This window comes from Procambarus clarkii, chromosome 84 (genome assembly GCF_040958095.1).
Source record: "Procambarus clarkii isolate CNS0578487 chromosome 84, FALCON_Pclarkii_2.0, whole genome shotgun sequence".
NCBI lineage: Eukaryota > Metazoa > Arthropoda > Malacostraca > Decapoda > Cambaridae > Procambarus > Procambarus clarkii.
Window position 1 is genome coordinate 10560884 of NC_091233.1, and position 22992 is coordinate 10583875.

At 43.1% G+C, this 22992-nt stretch overlaps 1 protein-coding gene across 1 annotated transcript in view; it reads right to left on the reverse strand.

Moving 5' to 3' along the window:
- Positions 1-1254: 1254 nt before the first annotated feature.
- Positions 1255-22992, reverse strand: part of LOC123752427 (probable G-protein coupled receptor Mth-like 1) — a 110816-nt gene continuing 89078 nt past the window's right edge. The window contains exons 5-8 of the mRNA XM_069316543.1: positions 16455-16630; positions 16187-16306; positions 6389-6476; positions 1255-2698 (exon numbers count right to left, since the gene is read on the reverse strand). Of these exons, the coding sequence (XP_069172644.1) occupies positions 2239-2698; positions 6389-6476; positions 16187-16306; positions 16455-16630 (844 nt within the window). The 3' untranslated portion in view covers positions 1255-2238. The remainder of the gene's footprint in view (positions 2699-6388; positions 6477-16186; positions 16307-16454; positions 16631-22992) is intronic.

Consider the following 22992-nt stretch of genomic DNA (forward strand, 5'->3'; position numbering starts at 1 on the left):
TTTGGAATAGCCTGTAAGTGAACATTTACCAGAAGACTATCAGTAGTGAAACAAATAATTTCTCATAATAGAATAAACTCATACTCATCCTTTAAGTTATCATGTGCTTATTTATACCTGCAGAGAGTTATAGTACTGTAACTTAATGTGTATAAACAGAGTAGGTCTAGTGCTCATTCAGATTCTTTAGGTTGCTATATTTGTTTAGTTATACCTCTGGAGGGCTATAGCACTGTAGCCTAATATATATAATTCACATTTACCCTCTACTTAGGTAGATTAGGGAACATTAGTTAGGGTCAGCTGAGTGCAAGTTGAATCTGTGCTCACTAAAGCTACCCACTGACTACATTCATAGAGACTGATACCCATATACTCAGTTCTCTACTTTGTATAGAATTTAGCTAGGTTAGGAACTTAGTTATTATTATAGCATAGCCTAAAATACTAGTTCAGCAAGAATTATACCTTGGGCAACATTTAATTTTGCATAAATACATAGAATTCCTCGTTTGAAGTTGAGGTCATTTACGAGTCTCCAGTGATCAATTAGTGTCTATTAACTCATCTAGTTATACGTCACTGCGACCCTAGACATTGATCTCACTGTAGATTCAGTATCTCCTTGATCTCAAAGAGACATAAGAATAATTCATTAATTATTGCATAGATGAACCTGTGACAACAGATTATACTTATCACATGGATCCGGGACATTCGTTATGTACATACTAACGTAATTATATATCATCCACACAAGCTGAACTGCAGGCCATTCTGGTGTGTTTGGAGAAAGTACGTCATGACGACAAAGATATTTTTGTATTTGACGATAACCGAGGAGCACTTGATTCTTTAAACAGTCGAAATCCAGTCTTCATGTCCATAGTTGAGAATTTTATAACTTCAGGAAGAGGAACAGGTATGTCAGTACTAAACCATCAACTGCAACCAGTAATTTCTCCCCCCAGAGTTATGTTGGAAATTTCCAACACCTAATTACTAATCCCTAATGCAATAGGATGTATATCCTGTACTAGTTGTCATAATCATCCAATACATAATTACTAATATTTAGTACTTCATGAAGCAATTATTGTACTAACCATTATATTTTACTAAAACTACTAACCAGTAGTGTAATAACATTAATCATATTTTACTGTGTTGTAAGTATTCCAAAAGTTTTCTAGTATTCATAGCCGTGTTGCGTCAACTCACAGGACTGAGGAATAACTTTTACATTCACGAGAATTGGGTTAAATTCTTCTTTATTTCAGCATTCTTTTACAAGAAGTATTAGCTGATTATACATTCACCATTGATCCAGCTATATTACATTGTTTGCTGAGATCATTTTATAGTTATGAACTGTTATCAAAGGACATTCATGGAGGAATAAGTTTCCCCTTTAGCTTTTTAGTCTATGTGAACTTTGTTTCATATTAATTGTCACAGCGAGAATTTAATTAGTATTAGCATTCTTATGACAAACCTTGTCTTTATTATCTCGCATCGTTGAGCGAATTATAGTGGAATTTTACTCCGCTCCCACACTCCATGTTACTGCGCATGTGCAAGCCGAGAAGGGGAGACGCAGCCATTATTCTCAGAGAAACAGTGTCTGGAAGCTCGCTAGAATTACCGCCTCGTTATTGCGTCATCCTTGTTACTGCAGATGTTAGAGTGACGGAGCAGCTTCATCATTTCTCAGACACAGGATCGGCAAACTTTAAGTTCCTATATCGTTTTATTATTTGTGATCACAATATAATATTAGATAAGACGTTTGTCGACATACTGCATGCCCACAAAAAATAACAAGTTTTAATTCAGGAAGCTCTCACATTTCAATTAGAAATATGTGTAGTATTATATCTCTTTAGAAAGTATTTACCTACTGCCCGTATTTCAGCTTGCGTCGTATTGGCAAGAAAGGAGATAAGCCTATACCTCAGTCACGTGTTCCCAGGATATCCTGATTCAGCGAGATTCATATATCCATACCGTAGATAAGTGGCAAACTAGTTAGACATAAAAATATAGTTTAGTTTTCTATTATGAACACCACACCCATCTAGTGGGTGGATGGGGTTGGTTTGCCACCCGTAGATAAGTGGCAAACTAGTTAGACATAAAAATATAGTTTAATTTTTCTATTATGCACACCACACCCATTCATTGGGGAGCGGTGGCATGGTTACGGTCACTTGCTAGCAGTAAAACAGTAGGCAAACTTCACTGGGATTTTTTATAACTTTTGGCTGACACGTCAGCCTCACCTTTTCCTGGCCCGAGTTCAGAAGCAGCTAATGAAGAACTTAATGTCACATCAGAAGTGACATCAGTGTTTAGATCAAATCCCTCGTTTATAAGCATCTTGGAAAATCGAATGCCCACCGCATTGACATTAGAAGACGTGGAGCGAGCCGTCGGATCCAGGGAGATGCAGCAGGCCGTCATGGACCGGATCACTCCGTTAAATGTTCGCGCCAGCTTGCCTCGGTTCTCAGGCGTTAACACCACGATGAGGAAGATGCCTATCCCTCGCAGGCAGTTAAGGCTCGAGGGAATATACCACAGGTAATTATACCAAGCATGTGAGGGCTCGACGCTGTTGAATGCCACTAAGAAGGCCATCACCTCCATGAACCACATCGCCCCGGACCACATAACCATAATCACACCTTCCGTCAACCTGTGGGAAGAACACTGTGTAAGATAACCTATCGTTAATGTTCATGGCAAAGTTCAGGTGCATGTTTAGCCTAATGTAAGCCAAGTGATGTAGCCGAGGCGTATAAAGAATAATCGCTTACACCATATATAACAACAGTAAACCATATATTAAAAACAGGACCCAAATCTACCCGTTTTGTTCTTAAGGAAGCACAAGTATAAGATGATACAAGTATAGGTCAGGTAAATGAAAGTATTAACCTTATTAAAGTCTAAATATTATACAACATATATAAATTACAATTAGTTTTTAACATTATGAAGTAAAGTCTGCTATTAAAGAAAACTAATTCTTAACAGATTTCAATGGATTTGGTGCCACAATTATCACCAAAACAGGTTATTGTGCACGTTCAAATATGCTACAAAATTTGTCAATTACATATATATGTAAGTACATATATTTACATAATTGTAAATATGTAAACTTATGAGCCTGACAGCTGAGTGGACAGCGCTCGCCATTCGAAGTCCTAAGGTTCCGTGTTCGATGCCAGATGGAGGCAGAAACAAATGGGCACCATGCAACAACACGATGCTCAGGTAGTGCCTAACAACACCATGCTCAGGTAGTGTGCCTAACAACACCATGCTCAGGTAGTGTGCCTAACAACACCATGCTCAGGTAGTGTGTCTAACAACACCATGCTCAGGTAGTGTGTCTAACAACACCATGCTCAGGTAGTGTGTCTAACAACACCATGCTCAGGTAGTGTGTCTAACAACACCATGCTCAGGAAGTGTGTCTAACAACACCATGCTCAGGTAGTGTGTCTAACACTATGCACAGGTAATGTGTCTTACAACTCCATGCTCAGGTAGTGTGTCTAACACCATGCTCAGGTAGTGTGCCTAACAACACCATGCTATGGTAGTGGTTATCTTGAGGTTATCTTGAGATGATTTCGGGGCTTTTAGTGTCCCCGCGGCCCGGTCCTCGACCAGGCCTCCATCCCCAGGAAGCAGCCCTTGACAGCTGACTAACACCCAGGTACCTGTCTTACTGCTAGGTAAGAGGGGCATAAGGTGGAGGAAACTCTGCCCATTATTTCTCGCCAGCGCCTGGGATCGAACCCAGGACCACAGGATCACAAGTCCAGCGTGCTGTCCGCTCGGCCGACCGGCTCCCACCGGCTTTTCTTTAGTGTGATAAAAACACGATGCTCAGGTAGTGTGATTAACACCATGATCAGGTAGTGTGTCTAACAACACCATGCTCAGGTAGTGTGTCTAACATCATGATCAGGTAGTGTGTCTAACACCATGCTCAGGTAGTGTGTCTAACAACACCATGATCAGGTAGTGTGTCTAACAACACCATGCTCAGGTAGTGTGTCTAACATCATGATCAGGTAGTGTGTCTAACATCATGATCAGGTAGTGTGTCTAACACCATGATCAGGTAGTGTGTCTAACAACACCATGCTCAGGTAGTGTGTCTAACAACGCCATGCTCAGGTAGTGTGCCTAACCCCATACTCAGGTAGTGTGTCAAACAACACCATGTTCAGGAAGTGTGTCTAACAACACCATGCTCAGGTAGTGTGTCTAACAACACCATGCTCAGGTAGTGTGTCTAACATCATGATCAGGTAGTGTGTCTAACAACACCATGCTCAGGTAGTGTGTCTAACAACGCCATGCTCAGGTAGTGTGTCTAACACCATGCTCAGGTAGTGTGTCTAACAACTCTATGGTCAGGTAGTGTGCCTAACCCCATACTCAGGTAGTGTGTCAAACAACACCATGTTCAGGAAGTGTGTCTAACAACACCATGCTCAGGTAGTGTGTCTAACAACACCATGCTCAGGTAGTGGGCCTAACCCCATACTCAGGTAGTCTGTCTAACAACACCATGCTCAGGTAGTGTGTCTAACAACAGAATGCTCAGGAAGTGTGCCTAAATACACCTTGCTCAGGTAGGGTGACTAACAACATCATACTCAGTTAGTGTGCCTAACAACATCATGTTATGTAGTGTGACTAACAACACCATGCTCAGGTAGTGTGACTAACAATACCATGCTCATGTAGTGTGACTAACAACACAATGCTCAGGTAGTGTGACTATCAACACCATGCTCAGGTAGTGTGTCTAACAACATCATGCTCAGGTTGTGTGTCTAACACCATGCTCAGGTAGTGTGACTAACAACACAATGCTCAGGTAGTGTGACTAACAACACCATGCTCAGGTATTGTGACTAACAACACCATGCTCAGGTAGTGTGTCTAACCACAAATGCTCAGGTAGTGTGTCTAACAACTCCATGCTCAGGTAGTGTGTCTAACAACATCATGCTCAGGTTGTGTGTCTAACACCATGCTCAGGTAGTATGACTAACAACATAATGCTCAGGTAGTGTCTCTAACAACACCATGCTCAGGCAGTGTGAGTAACAACACCATGCTCAAGTAGTGTGTCTAACAACACCTTCCTTAGGTAGTGTGACTAACAACACCTTCCTCAGGTAGTGTGAACAACAACACCATGCTCAGGTAGTGTGACTAACAACACTATGCTCATGTAGTGTGTCTAACAACACCATGCTCAGGTAGTGTGTCTAACCACACATGCTCAGGTAGTGTGACTAACAACACTATGCTCAGGTAGTGTGAGTAACAACACCATGCTCAGGTAGTGTGACTAACAACACCATGCTCAGGTAGTGTGACTAACAGCACCATGCTCAGGTAGTGTGACTAACAACACCATGCTCAGGTAGTGTGACTAACAACACTATGCTCAGGTAGTGTGACTAACAACACCATGCTCAGGTAGTGTGAGTAACAACACCATGCTCAGGTAGTGTGACTAACAACACCATGCTCAGGTAGTGTGACTAACAACACCATGCTCAGGTAGTGTGACTAACAACACCATGCTCAGGTAGTGTGACTAACAACACCATGCTCAGGTAGTGTGACTAACAACACTATGCTAAGGTAGTGTGAGTAACAACACCATCCTCAGGTAGTATGACTAACAACACAATGCTCAGGTAATGTGACTAACAACACCATGCTCAGGTAGTGTGAGTAACAACACCATGCTCAGGTAATGTGACTAACAACACCATGCTCAGGTAGTGTGACTAACACCACCATCCTCAGGTAGTGTGACTAACAACACCATGCTCAGGTAGTGTGTCTAACCACACATGCTCAGGTAGTGTGACTAACAACAATATGCTCAGGTAGTGTGTCTAACCACACATGCTCAGGTAATGTGACTAACAACACCATTCTCAGGTAGTGTGACAAACAACACCTTCCTCAGGTAGTGTGTCTAACCACACATGCTCAGGTAATGTGACTAACAACACCATGCTCAGGTAGTGTGACTAACAACACCATGCTCGGGTAGTGTGTCTAACCACACATGCTCAGGTAGTGTGACTAACAACACCATGCTCAGGTAGTGTGTCTAACCACACATGCTCAGGTAGTGTGACTAACAACACTATGCTCAGGTAGTGTGTCTAACCACACATGCTCAGGTAGTGTGACTAACAACACCATGCTCAGGTAGTGTGTCTAACCACACATGCTCAGGTAGTGTGACTAACAACACCATGCTCAGGTAGTGTGTCTAACCACACATGCTCAGGTAGTGTGACTAACAACACAATGGTCGGGAAATACTCACAGGTTTTGGGTCCGGTGGGAGCGAAGTCCCGAGTGTCGAGAAGTGACAACGGTGTGGCCGTCCTCCGCTGTCGTGCTCTCCACAATACCTACCAATGGTGGTAGTTGTAATATGAAAATATATGCATATACACATAAGACATCTCTACACAGTCTAAATTCTTTATCTCAACAACTCCTATAAATACACAAATTATGTAATTGGTCATTCATCAACATAAGTTAATCACATCAACCCATTAATAGTTATTTTTACTACAAAAACAAAATAAATTACCAATTTAATTTACAAAAAACTATTTACTACAAAAACAAAAAAACGGCTAACATACTTACGAAAAACTCCCCAGCCACCAAACAGAACGCCTTGAAGGAAACCAACGTCGTCTATGCTTTCATATGCCCGCTTGGGGACTGTAAGCCCCAAAGAACTCAGTATATAGGCAAGACAACAACGTCTCTTTCTAGGCGATAAACTATGGTGAAACAACAGGGCTAAATCAAGGAACATATAATCTCTCCTGACAACCAGACCATCACCAGAGAAATCTTAAAAAGCAACACAGAAATCATTGATAAATACAGCGATAGCAGGAGGCTCAACATCAGTGAAGCACTACACATCAAAAAGTCAACACCAGAAATTACAGCCAATTAATACACAACAATCTTCTACCAACTTCAAGACCACGAACCAATATGGAAGCAGCAAGAGGAAGTATGGGCCAATAGGCCTTCTGCAGTTACTTCCATTCTTATGTTTTCATACCCAATTATACCCATTGTTTCGTGTTCTATCTTGTGCATGTCACCTCACCCAAAACTTTTGTGCCATACCACCTCACAAAAACAAGTATAAGTATGAATGTATTTTGTGTGTAAACTAAGTCTCTGAAAAAAATAATAAGGAATTACGAAACGCGTTCTGGCGTCAGACAATAAATAAAAATGAATTTTGGAGAATTGATATTTCAATTACCATCGACAGTGAAGAAAAACATAAGAAATATTGAGAAAATTCGTGTTAGAATTATGAATCTTACCTTTTCGTTCATATTCAACAACAAATATACATACATACATACATCATACTGTATGTATGTATGTAGAACGTCATAGGTTAGGTGAAGTTAGGTTAGGTTAGGTTGGGTAGGTTGGGTCATATATCTCCGTTAGTTGTAACTTAAATAATTTTAAAAAATTAACTCATATTTAATGAAATGGATAGCTTTATCATTTCATAAGAAAAAAATAGAAAAATATTGAAATTCAGGAAAACTTGGCTTATTAGGGAAATCGGGCCTTGCATAGTTCATGGTTCACATAAGATTTGGGTGCAATTCACATAAGAATAGAGCGACCTACCATGAACACCCAAATCACGGAACTATTTACTCTACCCACCATGAGAGTAAGGACAAAACAAGAACATATCGATGCCAACACAGAAGACAATGTCCAACATAACAGGCCAATTACACTGGATTAATCTTTGTGTTTGGATAGGAGATGCCTCGTATGGGCCAATAAGCCTTCTGCAGCCTCTATGTTTCACCTCACATTTATCCCTTATGTATCCCCCCATGTTTTCACCTTCATTGTATTATCACCTGACCTAATGCGGGTATAAAATCAACTAGTATTGTAAGATCTGTTCACTTGAGAATGAACCATGGAGGTTCGAAACGTCGTGCAAATTATACAAATAAGTGTAATACACTATAGTAAATCACTTCTTTTCTTCACCTTAAAAGTACGAAAATGAGTTTTGGAGAACTCCTATTTCAATTAAGCCCTGATGCTAAGAAAATAGTTAGAGGGGCAGAAGCCCTAAACCAGAAAATAATAAATACAGAATATGCGGTCATATTCAACATATATATATATATATATATATATATATATATATATATATATATATATATATATATATATATATATATATATATATATATATATGTATATATATATATATATATATATATATATATATATGCCTCGATACTACGCCTCCCTCTCCAAACCGACCCCCCCCCCCCGCACCTCACTACCTGAGCTGACCCTCGCCCCACCGGCCTCCGCACCCACCTGATGCCCCCACACCCAATTGATGCCTCCACACCCAGCCGCGGCCTCCACACCCAGCCGTGGCCTCCACACCCAGTTGATGCCTCCACACTCAGCCGCGGCCTCAACACCCAGTTGCTGGCTCCACACCCAGTTGCTGGCTCCACACCCAGTTGCTGGCTCCACACCCAGTTGCTGGCTCCACACCCAGTTGATGCCTCCACACCCAGTTGCTGGCTCCACACCCAGGTGCTTTTTCCACACCCAGTTGATGCCTCCACACCCAGTTGCTGGCTCCACACCCATTTGCTGTCTCCACACCCAGTTGCTGTCTCCACACCCAGTTGATGACTCCACACCCAGTTGCTGGCTCCACACCCAGTTGCTGTCTCCACACCCAGTTGCTGTCTCCACACCCAGTTGATGTCTCCACACCCAGTTGCTGGCTCCACACCCAGTTGCTGCCTCCACACCCAGTTGCTGGCTCCACACCCAGGTGCTTTTTCCACACCCAGTTGCTGGCTCCACACCCAGTTGATGCCTCCACACCCAGTTGCTGGCTCTACACCCAGTTGCTGGCTCCACACCCAGTTGCTGGCTCCACACCCAGTTGCTGTCTCCACACCCAGTTGCTGGCTCCACACCCAGTTGCTGGCTCCACACCCAGTTGCTGGCTCCACACCCAGTTGCTGGCTCCACACCCAGTTGCTGGCTCCACACCCAGTTGCTGGCTCCACACCCAGTTGCTGTCTCCACACCCAGTTGCTGTCTCCACACCCAGTTGCTGTCTCCACACCCAGTTGCTGTCTCCACACCCAGGTGCTAGCTCCACACCCAGTTGCTGGCTCCACACCCAGTTGCTGGCTCCACACCCAGTTGCTGGCTCCACACCCAGTTGCTGTCTCCACACCCAGTTGCTGGCTCCACACCCAGTTGCTGTCTCCACACCCAGTTGCTGGCTCCACACCCAGTTGCTGGCTCCACACCCAGTTGCTGGCTCCACACCCAGTTGCTGTCTCCACACCCAGGTGCTGGCTCCACACCCAGTTGCTGGCTCCACACCCAGTTGCTGGCTCCACACCCAGTTGCTGGCTCCACACCCAGTTGCTGGCTCCACACCCAGTTGCTGGCTCCACACCCAGTTGCTGGCTCCACACCCAGTTGCTGACTCCACACCCAGTTGCTGACTCCACACCCAGTTGCTGTCTCCACACCCAGTTGCTGGCTCCACACCCAGTTGCTGGCTCCACACCCAGTTGCTGACTCCACACCCAGTTGCTGACTCCACACCCAGGTGCTTTTTCCACACCCAGTTGCTGGCTCCACACCCAGTTGCTGTCTCCACACCCAGTTGCTGGCTCCACACCCAGTTGCTGGCTCCACACCCAGTTGCTGGCAGTTGCTTGGCCATGACCCAGTGTGTTTGCCCCCCTCTGTAGAACAATGCACAGTTTAACTCTCCCAACCGAGTTGAAATGGAAGGGGTCCCAGCGGTCGGGCAGGACTCCACAAGCCTTGAGATACCAACAACTTCTAAAAGAGGTTTTTGCCGAGTATGAAACAAAAACACCGCCATAAACTCCAACGGTGGTGTCATCCGCTTTCATACCGTCAACAAGGTAAGATGCAGTGGTTCCCACCACTGCATCTTACCTCGGACTCCCATTAACCTAATCTCATCTGAAAACCTCACCCAAGCGATCATAGCGACGTCTGCTAGAACATTACCACACATCCCAAAAGCAGCCCGCCCAAATGCAGTAGCCAAACTCTGTAATCTTCTGAAAAGGGTCAATGATGCCCCGGAAAACATTCAAGCGTGGCATAATGTCCTTCTGTTTGGCAATGTATGCCTCACCGTCCCTCCGAGGAGAGTCAAATCACTTGCTTCCTCGGTCCTGAGGGCGATAAATGAATACCCAAGGGGGGACAACCTAGTTCGTCTGCCTCTCCGAGCAAAGCACATCCACCGCAGAAATGGTAACAACAACATACCGGAAACGTACAAAATCAGAGCACAAATCACCAAGAAAATTGAAGAGGGAAATACCGCAAGTGCTATTAGAGTCCTCACCAGTGACGAGAAAATTTCTCCTCGAAACTCAGCCACAGCACGGGCCCTGCAGAGCAAGCACCCACCCAGAGCCCCTCAAGGCGACAACATCGTTCCGCCATCAGCCGACACCATCTCAGACCCATTAATCGTTGGTGAATCTGAGGTCTACAAAGCAGCCCTTTCTTTTCCACCTGGGTCAGCAGGCGGCTTTAAAGGTTAAAACCTCAACACATCAAGCAAATGTTAAATCCTGCGGTTGGTGATGCTGCACAAGATCTTCTTATGGAACTTACAAGGTTCGTCAACATGTGCCTGGCTGGTGATATACCTGAGGTCATCAGGCCTCTCTTTTTTGGTGCCTCCCTCTGTGCTCTCAAAAAGAAGGACGAAGGAATCAGGCCAATCGCTGTTGGCAACACTCTCCGACGCCTGATTGCCAAGGCTGCTACGAGGGTAGTCAGCCAGCAAGCGGCTGAATTGCTGAAACCAATCCAGCTAGGATTTGGATTCCCCCAAGGCTGTGAAGCGGCTGCCCATGCAGCACGAGCATACATCACCAACATTTCTGATGAAAAGGCCCTGCTCAAACTGGACTTTAAGAATGCCTTCAACATGGTCAGAAGAGATGCAGTACTTTGTGCCGTACATCGCCATTTCCGGCCCCTCTACCCGTTCATACTATCGTGCTACAGTGGTGAGTCAACACTGCTCTTTGGTGAACATGAAATCAGATCATGTGAAGGTGTTCAGCAAGGTGATCCTCTTGCTCCCCTTCTTTTCTGCTTAGTCTTAAAAGAAATCACCGAAAGCTTGTCCAGTGAGTTCAACATCTGGTTTTTGGATGATGGCACTATAGCTGGCACCGTAGACCATCTCTTGGCAGATATCAGGAAAATAAGGGAGCAAGAAGTAAGCCTGGGTCTCGTCCTGAACCCTTCCAAGTGTGAAGTAGTCTCTTCCAACCCAGACATCGTAGCTAGAATAAGGTCTGCCTTGCCTGGAGCCCATGTCATTAGGGCCGAGAACAGCACCCTCCTTGGAGCCCCCCTCGGGTCTAACGCCATTGAGGAGATCTTTGACAAGAAAATCGCAGATCTTAGGAGGATGGAAGACAGAATAGGTGACATCGACGCCCACGATGCTTTTTATCTCCTCACCAAATGCCTATCCCTTCCGAGGCTAACCTACTTTCTGAGATGCGCCCCGTCTTACGACAGCCGAAAGCTTGAAGAGTATGACCTCTTACTGAAGACCATGCTGGAAAAAGTTGTTAACCTCTCCCTCAACGAATGCCAGTGGAAGCAAGCCACTCTTCCTGTTAGGCTCGGTGGCTTGGGTGTCCGCACTGCTACCCAAATTGCTGTCCCAGCCTTCCTGTCTTCCTCCTCAGCATCAGATGACCTGGTTAAGGAAATTCTACCTGACACCCTGAGTGATGTAGCGGGGATACAGGACTCCCACTACACGGAAGGCGACACAAAATGGGGTGCCATGGCAGACCCAGCACTCAGACCAGCCATGCCGAAAGCCAAGAAACAATCCAGTTGGGACAGCCCCATTGTAGACAAAGAAGCCACAGCTTTGCTGGAGGCAGCAACAACCCCCAGTGATCGTGCACGCCTCACAGCTGTGCAGGCTCCCCATGCAGGGGACTTCCTTTTGGCAGTCCCTATGTCTGCGACAGGCACACGTCTTGATCTGCAGGAGCTCCGTATTGCAGTTGCTTTTCGCCTTGCTGCCCCTATCCACACTGTTCATAGGTGTATTTGCGGCGAGGCAGATGCTGACGAATATGGATTGCATGGCCTGCACTGTGGAAAATCTGGTGGTTGGCACACTAGACACGACGAAGTCAATGACATCATTAAAAGAAGCCTTGCCTCTGCTCAGTGTCCAGCAGAGAGAGAGAGCCCCGCAACCTACTGAACCGTGACTCTGTTAGCTTTGCCGGCCGACCAGACGGAATCACACTGCGACCGTGGAAGGGTGGCAGACAGTTGGCATGGGACTATACTTGTGTATCCACCCTGGCAACCACATACATCAACCTCTCTGCCGGCACAGCAGGAGCCGCGGCAACACGCAGAGAAAGAGACAAGTCAGCCAAGTACAGGCAATTAGATCATCGGTACAACTTCGTTCCAATAGGGTCTGAGACCCTAGGCTCATGGGGAGAGAGTGCAAGAAGGTTTCTCAAGGATCTTGGTTCCAAGCTCATTGACACCACAAGAGACCCTAGAGCAGCAAGTTTTCTCTTTCAGCGCCTCAGTGTCGCGATCCAGAGGGGGAATGCTCGCTGCATCCTCGGTTCCTGCCCGGCGTCGGAGGAGTTCGAGGAAATCTACAGCCTCTAGGAAGCGAACTTTTTTTTTGTGTCCTCTTAATGTTAATTTTTTGTATAAAATCAGATATGTAACTGTATAACTTGCATAATAAAGTGTACACCATAAAAAAAGGGGGGTGGTAGTAGAAGCGAACACTCTTACGTATTCAGAGTTAAATGGCAAGTTTTTCCCTGAATGCTCTGTGTTCCCTTCTCTGAGGCTGTGGGTCCCTATAATTGCACCAGAGGTGGTACCCCCCTATATATATATATATATATATATATATATATATATATATATATATATATATATATATATATATATATATATATATATATATATATATATTTATATATATATATATATATAATTATATATATATATATATTTATATATATATATATATATATATATATATATATATATATATATATATATATATATAATTATATATATATATATTTATATATATATATATAATTATATATATATATATATATATATATATATATATATATATATATATATATATATATACATATATATATACATAAATATATATATATATATATATATATATATATATATATGTCGTACCTAGTAGCAATCTCTGAAAGTTCTTCACCGATTGCTTTGAAATTTTCAAACATTCCAGACGCATCCGAGCGGGTTTTTTATATACATACAATATAGATTTCACTTTTGTGCCACGGAAAAAATGTTTTATTTTTTTTTTTGACTGTATTTATCATGTGGGGGAAATCTTCGAAACCTCTTTACCGATTGCCTTCAAATTTTGACACAACGTTGCATTCAAATAGGCGCATGTTTTTATATACCTACATGTCTCACCTGTGACAGGAAAAAAAAATGTTCCAAAAGTCAAACACAAAATAATTAAATCAAAATGAAAAAAAAATCGAAATCAATGAAAATTCAATTTGTCAATGCAATCTGAAACATTGAAAAGGAATTGTAACACATTTAGTATAGCGTGTGTTGCTCTTATATGCAACAGATGGCACTGTTTCTTAAAAAAAAATGTTTTTACCTGTCACAGGTGTGGCATCTATACTTATACTTACGAAATGAACGGTATGGTAAAAACACAGCTCACTTCCAAAACAATGTCACATAAATTAATTAAATCAAAATTAAAATAAATCAAAATCTATTAAAATTCAATTTATCAATGCAATTGGAAACATTGAAATGGAATTGTAACATATTTAGTATAGCGTGTGTTGCTAAAATCTGTGAAGAGCTTTCGGAGATTGCAGATTGTGTTGCTCTTACGTCCAACAGATGGCGGTAATTAAACAAAAATCCTGTCATAGGTGAGGCATGTATATAGTAGGTATATAAAAACACGCGTCTATTTGAATGCAAAGTTGTGTCAAAATTTCAAGGCAATTGGTAAATAGGTTTTGAAGATTTCCCCTCACATGAAAAACACAGTATTTTTTCCAATTCCCATCACAGAAGTTACATCTATATAGTATGTATATAAAAACCAGCTTAGATGCGAATGGAATGTTGTGTGTAAATTTCAAAGCAATCGGTGAAGAACTTTCGGAGATTAGCGATTTTGAACAAACCAACATTTACATTTTTATTTATATAGATTATGTTTTCGTGTATTGATTAAGTAGTGATTTAAAGGCTATACATATTGAAGAGGTGTTATAATATGTTTTTACATTCACATGATGACAGAAGTGCTGGTTAAGAGATAGCCTCATAACATTGGACTTGGAAACAGTGAAGTGTTGCCATATATCATCATTAATTTCAAGAGTGTTGCCATCGAACTGATTTAGAGATTTTACAGACCAGTATACACCATTGCTTACTCAGTGTAGCCAATTGTGAATAAGCAAATCACATTTTACTAATGTGATTCCTTCCTCCTCTTGATTTCTTTTATGTGTTGTCGTGGTGTTTACTGTGCACCACAGTAATGTTGAAGAAGCATTAGACTGGGAGAGATGACATCCCACTGTATTGGAAGTATTACTTGATCGCAGAGTTTTAAGTCAAGTTGGCGACCTTGTGATTAACCTTATGGACGGGCAACTCGACCTGGGGTAAACCTTGAGTTTCTGTGTCCATGGAAACTCCCTAGTTTCCCCAGCAAGGAAACTAGGGAGTGGTAGAGTTACCTCACTTACTACGCGGTGCAAGGCTGAGTTGGGTGCAAACCCTGCTCCATAGTTTAACTGGGGTGCTCACCAGATGTGAACAGTGGTACCTAGGGAGGGGAGTAGGGCCTCAACAGAGAGGAGCTCTAGAGCGGAGAGTGCTGCAGCACTTAGGGCGGACATTGTCGAGCGTTCTAGAGGAACATTGACTCCTCTTTAGCCAGCGTATGCCGGAGCGTAATTGGCGATTCTGCAGAATACGTAATTGGGGGTCAAGACCCGTCACACAATATATCTCTATAAACCTCAGTTTACCTCCCCAGGGATGTGCGTTCACAATCACACACCCGGGCACTCAGCTCTGGGCCCCACCTCACTTGTGGACCCTTGTTTTTTGGAAAACTCATTATACAGTCCCTCACTCAGGGATACAGCGACCCTCACTGTCCACCTGGGGCTCTCCCTCTTGGCCCCACTCTTGTAACTCCTGTATATCGCTCACACAGTGATGCTGCTACCCTCACTGCACACCTGGGGCTCTAACTCTCGGTACTCTTCTTGTAATAACTTTAAAGTACCTTGTCGTGGGCTGGTTCCTCACAACCACCTTGTGGCATCAATCTCACCTTGTTTCACCATACACTTCAACCACTCACTCTGTTGATGACCTCTGGGAATCTCCTTTGTCCCTCACTGTTCATTAAAGTTCCTCCATAAACCCCTACAGGCCCTTTCCTCTGGTATTTGCAGTCCTACCATCACAGTGCATAGCTCCAGCTCTTGTCCACCAGTTGATGGTGTCTCTCACTCTCATGACGATGGCCGAGACTCGTCTCTCAGGCTCCTGATTATCTTCGTTACCCTCCGTGTTTTTGTTTTAATGTGGACTCCTTACCTCAGTGATAACTTCTTGTATCACCAGTACCCGCCTCTTCTCTCGAGGTTCTTCAATCGAAGAGCGTCGTCCTCTTGACAACAAGTGGGTCTAACTAGTTGGGTCTACTCAATGGGTCTAGTTCCCGGTCTCCGTGATGTGACACACTGTCAAAACATCTTCACAATCCCAGCGAAACCGGTTATCAAACATGATGTAACATGCTAACCGAATAATGGGGGGTTTAGTTCATGACCCCATTACGTGCCTCTAACATTTTCACTTCCACTCACAGTATGGATATAGTTGGGGTGCAAAATATATGAACTAAACTAACCCTTTTCCATTCGGCGCAGGTTTGCTGAGCGGACGCAGCGGGAGGCAACCAGCAGGAAGGTGTTGGCACACAGCGTCAGCAACATGGGCACGTACAGATACACCAGTTTGGCTTTTTGGTCTGTGGATAATTCAATCAAATTTGTAAATACAGTCATATTCCGCTTAACCCGTTCTTTGGATTATCTAATTTCCAAAATATTGGACTCTGTCATAGGAATGTTTACAGCACTGTTCCTGCAGGGGTAAGCACAACACGGGAGACTGACCAGAGAAGAAGCAGTTGTAGAGACCAATCCTGGGGGTGATGACGCTGCAGGGGAGGGAGGCGCGGTAGTGGTTGAGGGTGAGGGCGAGGCTGGTGATGAGCCCCGGCACGCCCCAAGCCCACAGTGAGTGTAGTATGTACCGCCAGCCCTCATCTTCACCAAACATTCTGAAGCTCCTGTACACAACATAATAATATTAGAATTAATGGAACTACAGGAAGCCTATTGGCCTATTCAAGGCAACTTCTATTTATATCCACTAAAACTAAAACAGATTTTTTATTATTTTTTTTTACACAGGTGGGGTACAGGAAAAACGACTTCTGATTCAAGAACATAAGAACAAATATGTCAAATCTAATGCAATGTAATTGGGATATGCACAGATAACTGGGAAATTTCTATGGCAAGAATGATGCTGGTGTTGTTGATTTAGAAGCGACGACGATCGAGGGATCGGATGCGACCTGGCTGCCTAATACTTGGAAATTGCAAATAGGGATGCGATCCTTGCAGCCTCTTCAGCTGACGGACATATCCAATAAAGTAAAAGGCATGTCAAAAGATGTCGTAGCAGATGTCGCCCTCTCTCGCGCCCACTCCGTCAATGAAAACGGGTGAGGCAAAGAATATGCAACCTATGAATAGCACTCTGTAGTGTGATGTGAGCTCAATAAACCCATTGGCAGTGGAGAAATAGATGTTCCACAGTATCCACCTTGTTCTGACACCACTGGCAGTAGGGAAAATCATTCAACCGGCGACAATGGAGATGCCCAGTCAGACAGGTGTGCCTAGTCAGAAGGTGAGTTAGGGTTGTGTCAGGATACATTAACTTTGATGGACCCAAGGACTCGGGAAGGCGCCCTCCCGGAGGATACCTAAAGAAGAGGATTTAAGGGCAGTCAAAATTTTTGCCTTCCATCCCGCAAGGCAGGTTGTCCAGAGCTATGTGAGAGTCTCCATTAGTTCCAGCCACACCTGTGTAACTTCATGAATACCATGCGCCAATCCTGATGCAGCGTCTGCTACCTCATTGTCATTAATCCCGACAAGAGACGGAACCCATTGTAGTTTCATTATGAGAGCACATGACGCAACTCTTCTCCGGGTTGATAGAGAGCTCCTTTCCCATCACACTTGCAGAGAACACACTCATTGCCTCCTGCCGAGAACCCTGCACCTCCTGGAGAGTGGCACCATCCGCCAGAAGAGTTATGTGATCTGCATAGCATAAAACTTGGGCACCATGGAAGACCAGGAGATCGGACAGAAGAATGGAAAATAGGAGTGGACTGATGATCACTCACTGGAGAACACCACTAGAGACTGGGTGGGATGAGGAGTCAACACCACCCACCGCCACTCTGAACGAGCTTACATGTAGAGAGCTCTGAAACCATCCCAATGTGGAACCCGAGAGACCCAAGCCCTGAAGGACAGCTAAATGTGATGCAGAGTCAAACGCACTCTGGATGTCAAAGAAAGCTGCAAGAAGCACCCTCCTCCTCCGATCAGTGTTCATTCTTCGATGTTCAAAGGTGAGGAGACAGTCCATAGTGCTCCTTCTCGGACGAAACCAACTGAAGCCCTCTGGCAGGAGACCCGATGTCTGTACTACCAACTGCAGCCGGAGGGGTACCAGGCGTTCCATGAATTTCCTGAGCCATGGAAGCAGACCGATATGAGCTCGGGACCGACGCATCCTTTCCAGGCTTCGAAAAGGGGAGACGAATGGTGCATTTCCACGAGTCAAGAAAGACACCCAAGAACCAGCACGCATTATAGAAGAGAAAGTGGGACCAGCCCTGGATGCCCAGGGCATCCTCCGAATGAATTCATATGGGATGCAGTCTTTCTCCGGCACTGTGCCCATTCTAGAGTGACAAAGCCTCCTCGAGTTCATTAGGTGTAAATGGACGATCTGAGTTCTGAGCTAGGCCAACACCCTTTATGGGCCCCATCTGACGTAACCCGTGGGGATGCACGGAACACGGAAAACCTCATAAAAATGGTTAGCCAAAAGATCAGGCATTTGCTTCTCCTCCCAGGTTCGAATTATCACTGGGGTCAATGAGCAGGATGGAAGGCTAAGAATAGCTCCCAGACATCCTTCGAACAAAATCCTAGGCCCCTGCCGAAGAAGAGTCAAAGCGAAGAGAGGCACAATAATCAGCCCAGGCCTGTTGTTTGACAAGGAGGACTATCCACCTACACGTGGCATATGTCCTACAGAAAGCCTGTCCCTGAAATGGGGTGGGGTGGCGACGCCACGAGTTCCATAGACAGCGTCGGTCCAGGACAGCCTGCCAGCCCTCAGAACTCCACCACGATGCTCCTTGGCAGGATGAAGTGGAGGTCCAGCCACTGGTCCTCTTAAGGTGTCGAGAGCCCATAGGGAAGAGAAACTCAGAGAGGGCATCCACTGACCCGTGCAGTTTCGCTGCAACTGGAGTAAGGGTCGCCCAGTCATCAACCACAAAGCCAAGCCACCCCTTCTCCTAGAAGACCAACCTGGACCTCTCCGTGGTTAGAGCAACCTAACTGTGACTCAAAAGGAAATGACGATGAGCAGGTAATCACTGCCCAGATATGACCCTAGTCCAAATCTGCGCCATCTGAAAGGGGCCTTCCCCAATGCAGAGAACAAGTGTAAAAGCATGCCCGCTGAGTGGGTCTATCCAAACCTGACAGCGTCAGTACGGAGAAGTCTGGAGAGTCGAGGAGAAACTGAGACAAGGCCCGGCCGGCCGTGTTGTTGAACCAACTTAGGAGTGATGGTTGTCTTGATAAGTGGCATAACGTAACAAATTAATGACATGGAAATTGGAAGTGAGTTAGGGAACAATGATCACAAGGAAATGAGATTTAGCCTAGAATGGGATAGACGTGTAAAAGAGAATTCTGTTATAGTGCTAGATTTTTTAAAATATGATTTTAATGGACTATGAAATTTCTTGCGTGGAATAGATTGGATAGACCTGGGCATGGGGGGGGGGGGGGTGGGCCAGTCATGGAGTGATTAGTGAACCTAACAATGGGTGAAGTAACAAGGGATTGCGATGTGGGTTCAAAATATGACTTATTTAAAAATATTCAGGCCAAATGCACAGGAACGTAGTATACCATACAAATTATTTAGATCGAATAATAATGACCCGAAATGAATAACAATGGATCTGAAGAACCATATAAGTAAAAAGAAAGTTTGGTACAAAAGGATTGGGTAAGGGGAAATCAGTCTAGAACAAGAATTCGTCCAACTGGATAGAAATTTAAAAAAAAGAGATAAGGAGGTAAAAATAAACTTTGAAATTCGTATAGCAGGGCACGAAAAGTCAAATCCTAAAGGTTTTTTTTTCAGTTATATCAAACAAAGATTAGGGAAAGGATTGGTCCAATATAAACTGTGACAGGTCAGATTACTGATAATGACGAAGAGATGAGTTGTATTTTAAATCAATATTTTATCTTTGTATTTACTAAAGAACTTAACATTATGCCTTCAGCCAATAAAACAAGTCTATATTGGCGGGAAGAGGACAGGTTAACTAGTATAGTAGTTACCAGGGAGGATGTTATTAAACAAATAGTGAACTAAAGCCAAACAAATCCCCAGGGCCCAACAAAGTGTTTGTCTAAGGAACGCAAAGAGGAGCTTTGCGAGCCGTTGTCTATCATATTTATTAAATCATTAGAGTCAGGAAGAGTGCCAGAGTCGTGGAAGGTTGCTAATGTGGTACCAATTTTCAAGAAAGCAGATAGATCACTTGGGTCAAACTATCAGCCAATTAGCTTAACGTCAATTGTGGAAAAACTGCTCGAATCAATAACTGCGATAGCCAATCGTCTTAATATTGAAAAACATAGATTCATTAATGACTCACAATATGGTTTTATTAACAGCCGTTCATGTTTAACAAATTTGCTATCATTCTATTCCAGCATATTTGAGGCAGTTGCTAGTGGAAAGGCTTGTGACGTTGAGTACCTTGACTTTAGCAAAACTTTTGATACAGTGCCACATGAAAGATTGATTAAAAAGATAGAGTCTCATGTTATTGGGGGGTGCAATATTAAGGTAGATTAGGGCATGGCTATACCAAAGGAAACAAAGAGTTAGTATAAATGGAGTTAAGTCAGAGTGGGAAAATGTTGTAAGTGGAGTGCTTCAAGGCTCTGTCCTAGGACTTCTGTTATTCATGTTATACATAAATGATTTTGATTCAGGTTGGAGCTCTAATATCTGCAAATTTGCCGACGATACGAAAATCGGGAGAGAAATAAACAGGACAGGGAAGAAGATTCACTATCATAAGAACCTGATTTACCTTTACCTTGATTTACCTGAGGGCCACTAACCCAAGTGGCCTCGACGAGGACAGGGAGCCGGCGGTTCGTCGAAGGTCCCCCCATTTGCCCTCATGATGTTTTCCAGGTAAATTTTAATATTAATATTAAATGAACAAATCCACAAGGGCAGTGATGAAGGTTTGAACCTACGCCCGGGATGTTTCCAGATGTGCCTTAGTCAACTGTACCACTACATGGTCAAAAGAATTGCAACCTTGAATGCTACTGTCCTCACTAGGATCCCAAAGCTTCTCCGAAGCCCAATCGGGGGTTTCACACAATGCCCCCAAGCACCCGGGCTCTGTCAACCAGATGTTCTACCTCAACGCCCTTACTTCAATAAACACAGAAATCACAATAATATGATATATCAAATGAACAAATCCAATATTGACCATGTTGTGGTACAGTTGACTAAGGCACGTCTGGGAACCTCCCGTGCGCATGTTCAAACCCTCATCACGGCCCTTGTGGATTTGTTCATTTGATATATCACGTTATTGTGATTTTATGTATTAATATTAAATATAATATATTTTAGAACTTAAGAGCATAAGAATCAAGGAAACTGCAGAAGGCCAATTGGTCTATAGGTGGCAGCTCCTATTTATATCCACCCAAACTCATTCATATATATGTCTAACCTATACCTGAAACAATCAAGGAATCCTACTTATCCATTTCGGGTCATTATTATTCAATCCAATCCATTTGTATGGTATACTATTTTCCTGTGCTTTGCTTTGAATATTTTTATATAAGTTTTATTTTGAATCCACATCTCAATCCCTTGTTACTTCACTCATCGCTAGGTTCATGTCTCGCTCCAAGACAGGCCCGCTCCCCCGTGCCCAGGTCTGTCCAATATATTCCACCCAAGATTTCTTAGCTCATTAAAATCAGCTTTTCCGAAGTCTAGCACTATAACAGAATTCAGTCTTACACATTTATTCCGTTCTATGCTAAATATGATTTGCTTGTGATCACTGTTTCCAGCTCACGCCATATTTCTGTCATTAATTTGTGTCTCCCTGATAGTTAACACTAAGTCTAAAATAGTATTTTCCCAAAGCTGGTTTCATGTGTTGCTAAGGAAGCAATCATCAATTAATTCCAAAAATTCTTCTGCTTTGGTATTCCGTTCTGTTAAGCCAGTTTATTCCACTTAAATTAAAGTGAAATAAACATGACACAAATATTGTTTGACCTAGATGCTTCAGATACTTCATTTCATGAAATGGGATGAATGGAAGCTTTGCTGCCATTCTAACTTTCGTGGCCTGTATATAAGATGGATACCTATTATAAGATTATATTTTAAAATATAATATATATTAAAATTATAATATATAATTATATTATACGATTTTTTGCGTTTACGTTTAATTTTAACCAAATAGTTTCTGTGCGTGACACTGTTTTTATTCCCTCTTTGACATTACATTTCAAATTTTCCCTGACGTATATGACTACTATCCCTCCGTGTCTACTATGTCTGTTTGTATGAAATAGTTTAAATCCGTTTATTGTATAATCAGATAATAGTTTCGTTTTCTATATTTATCCATGTTTCGGTTATTGCAATAACATATATTGTTTCTGTGTAGACATGATCATTTAAATCGTTTAATTTGTATCTTAGATTCCTACTGTTCGAATAATATACTTTAAGTGTATGCTATTTTGAGGCCCTTCTCTTCCCTGTTCCTTTTACCAATTAGCTTCAATACAACACAAAATAAATAAATCAACACAAAACAATGTTTATAATTCTTATAATTCTCCATAATTCTTATATACTTATGTTCGTGGAGTGTCACATAGGACAGGAAAACTCTAACAAGGTCTTTTACAGCTTTCGCGATGACCTCCAACTCATTCGCCACGTTGGAGGACGAATACTATGGGGAGACTGCAGTGCATACGAAAGACAAGGCAATGAACGGAGCGCCGGTTAAGGAAGTAAGTCAGCGAATTTTGGTTGTGGGGTGATTCCCAGGTGAGGAATTTGGATAGAACTTTTTGTGCCAGAGATAGGACGGGACAGGTTAAGGGTTTGCTATACGGGAACAGAAATTGGGTAAACAATATGAATGAGTTTAAGGGTAGAAATGGGAACAAAACCATTACTTGTATCAGTGCCGCTGGTACTTTTTAGGTTCAATTTTGATATTTTGTTATGAAA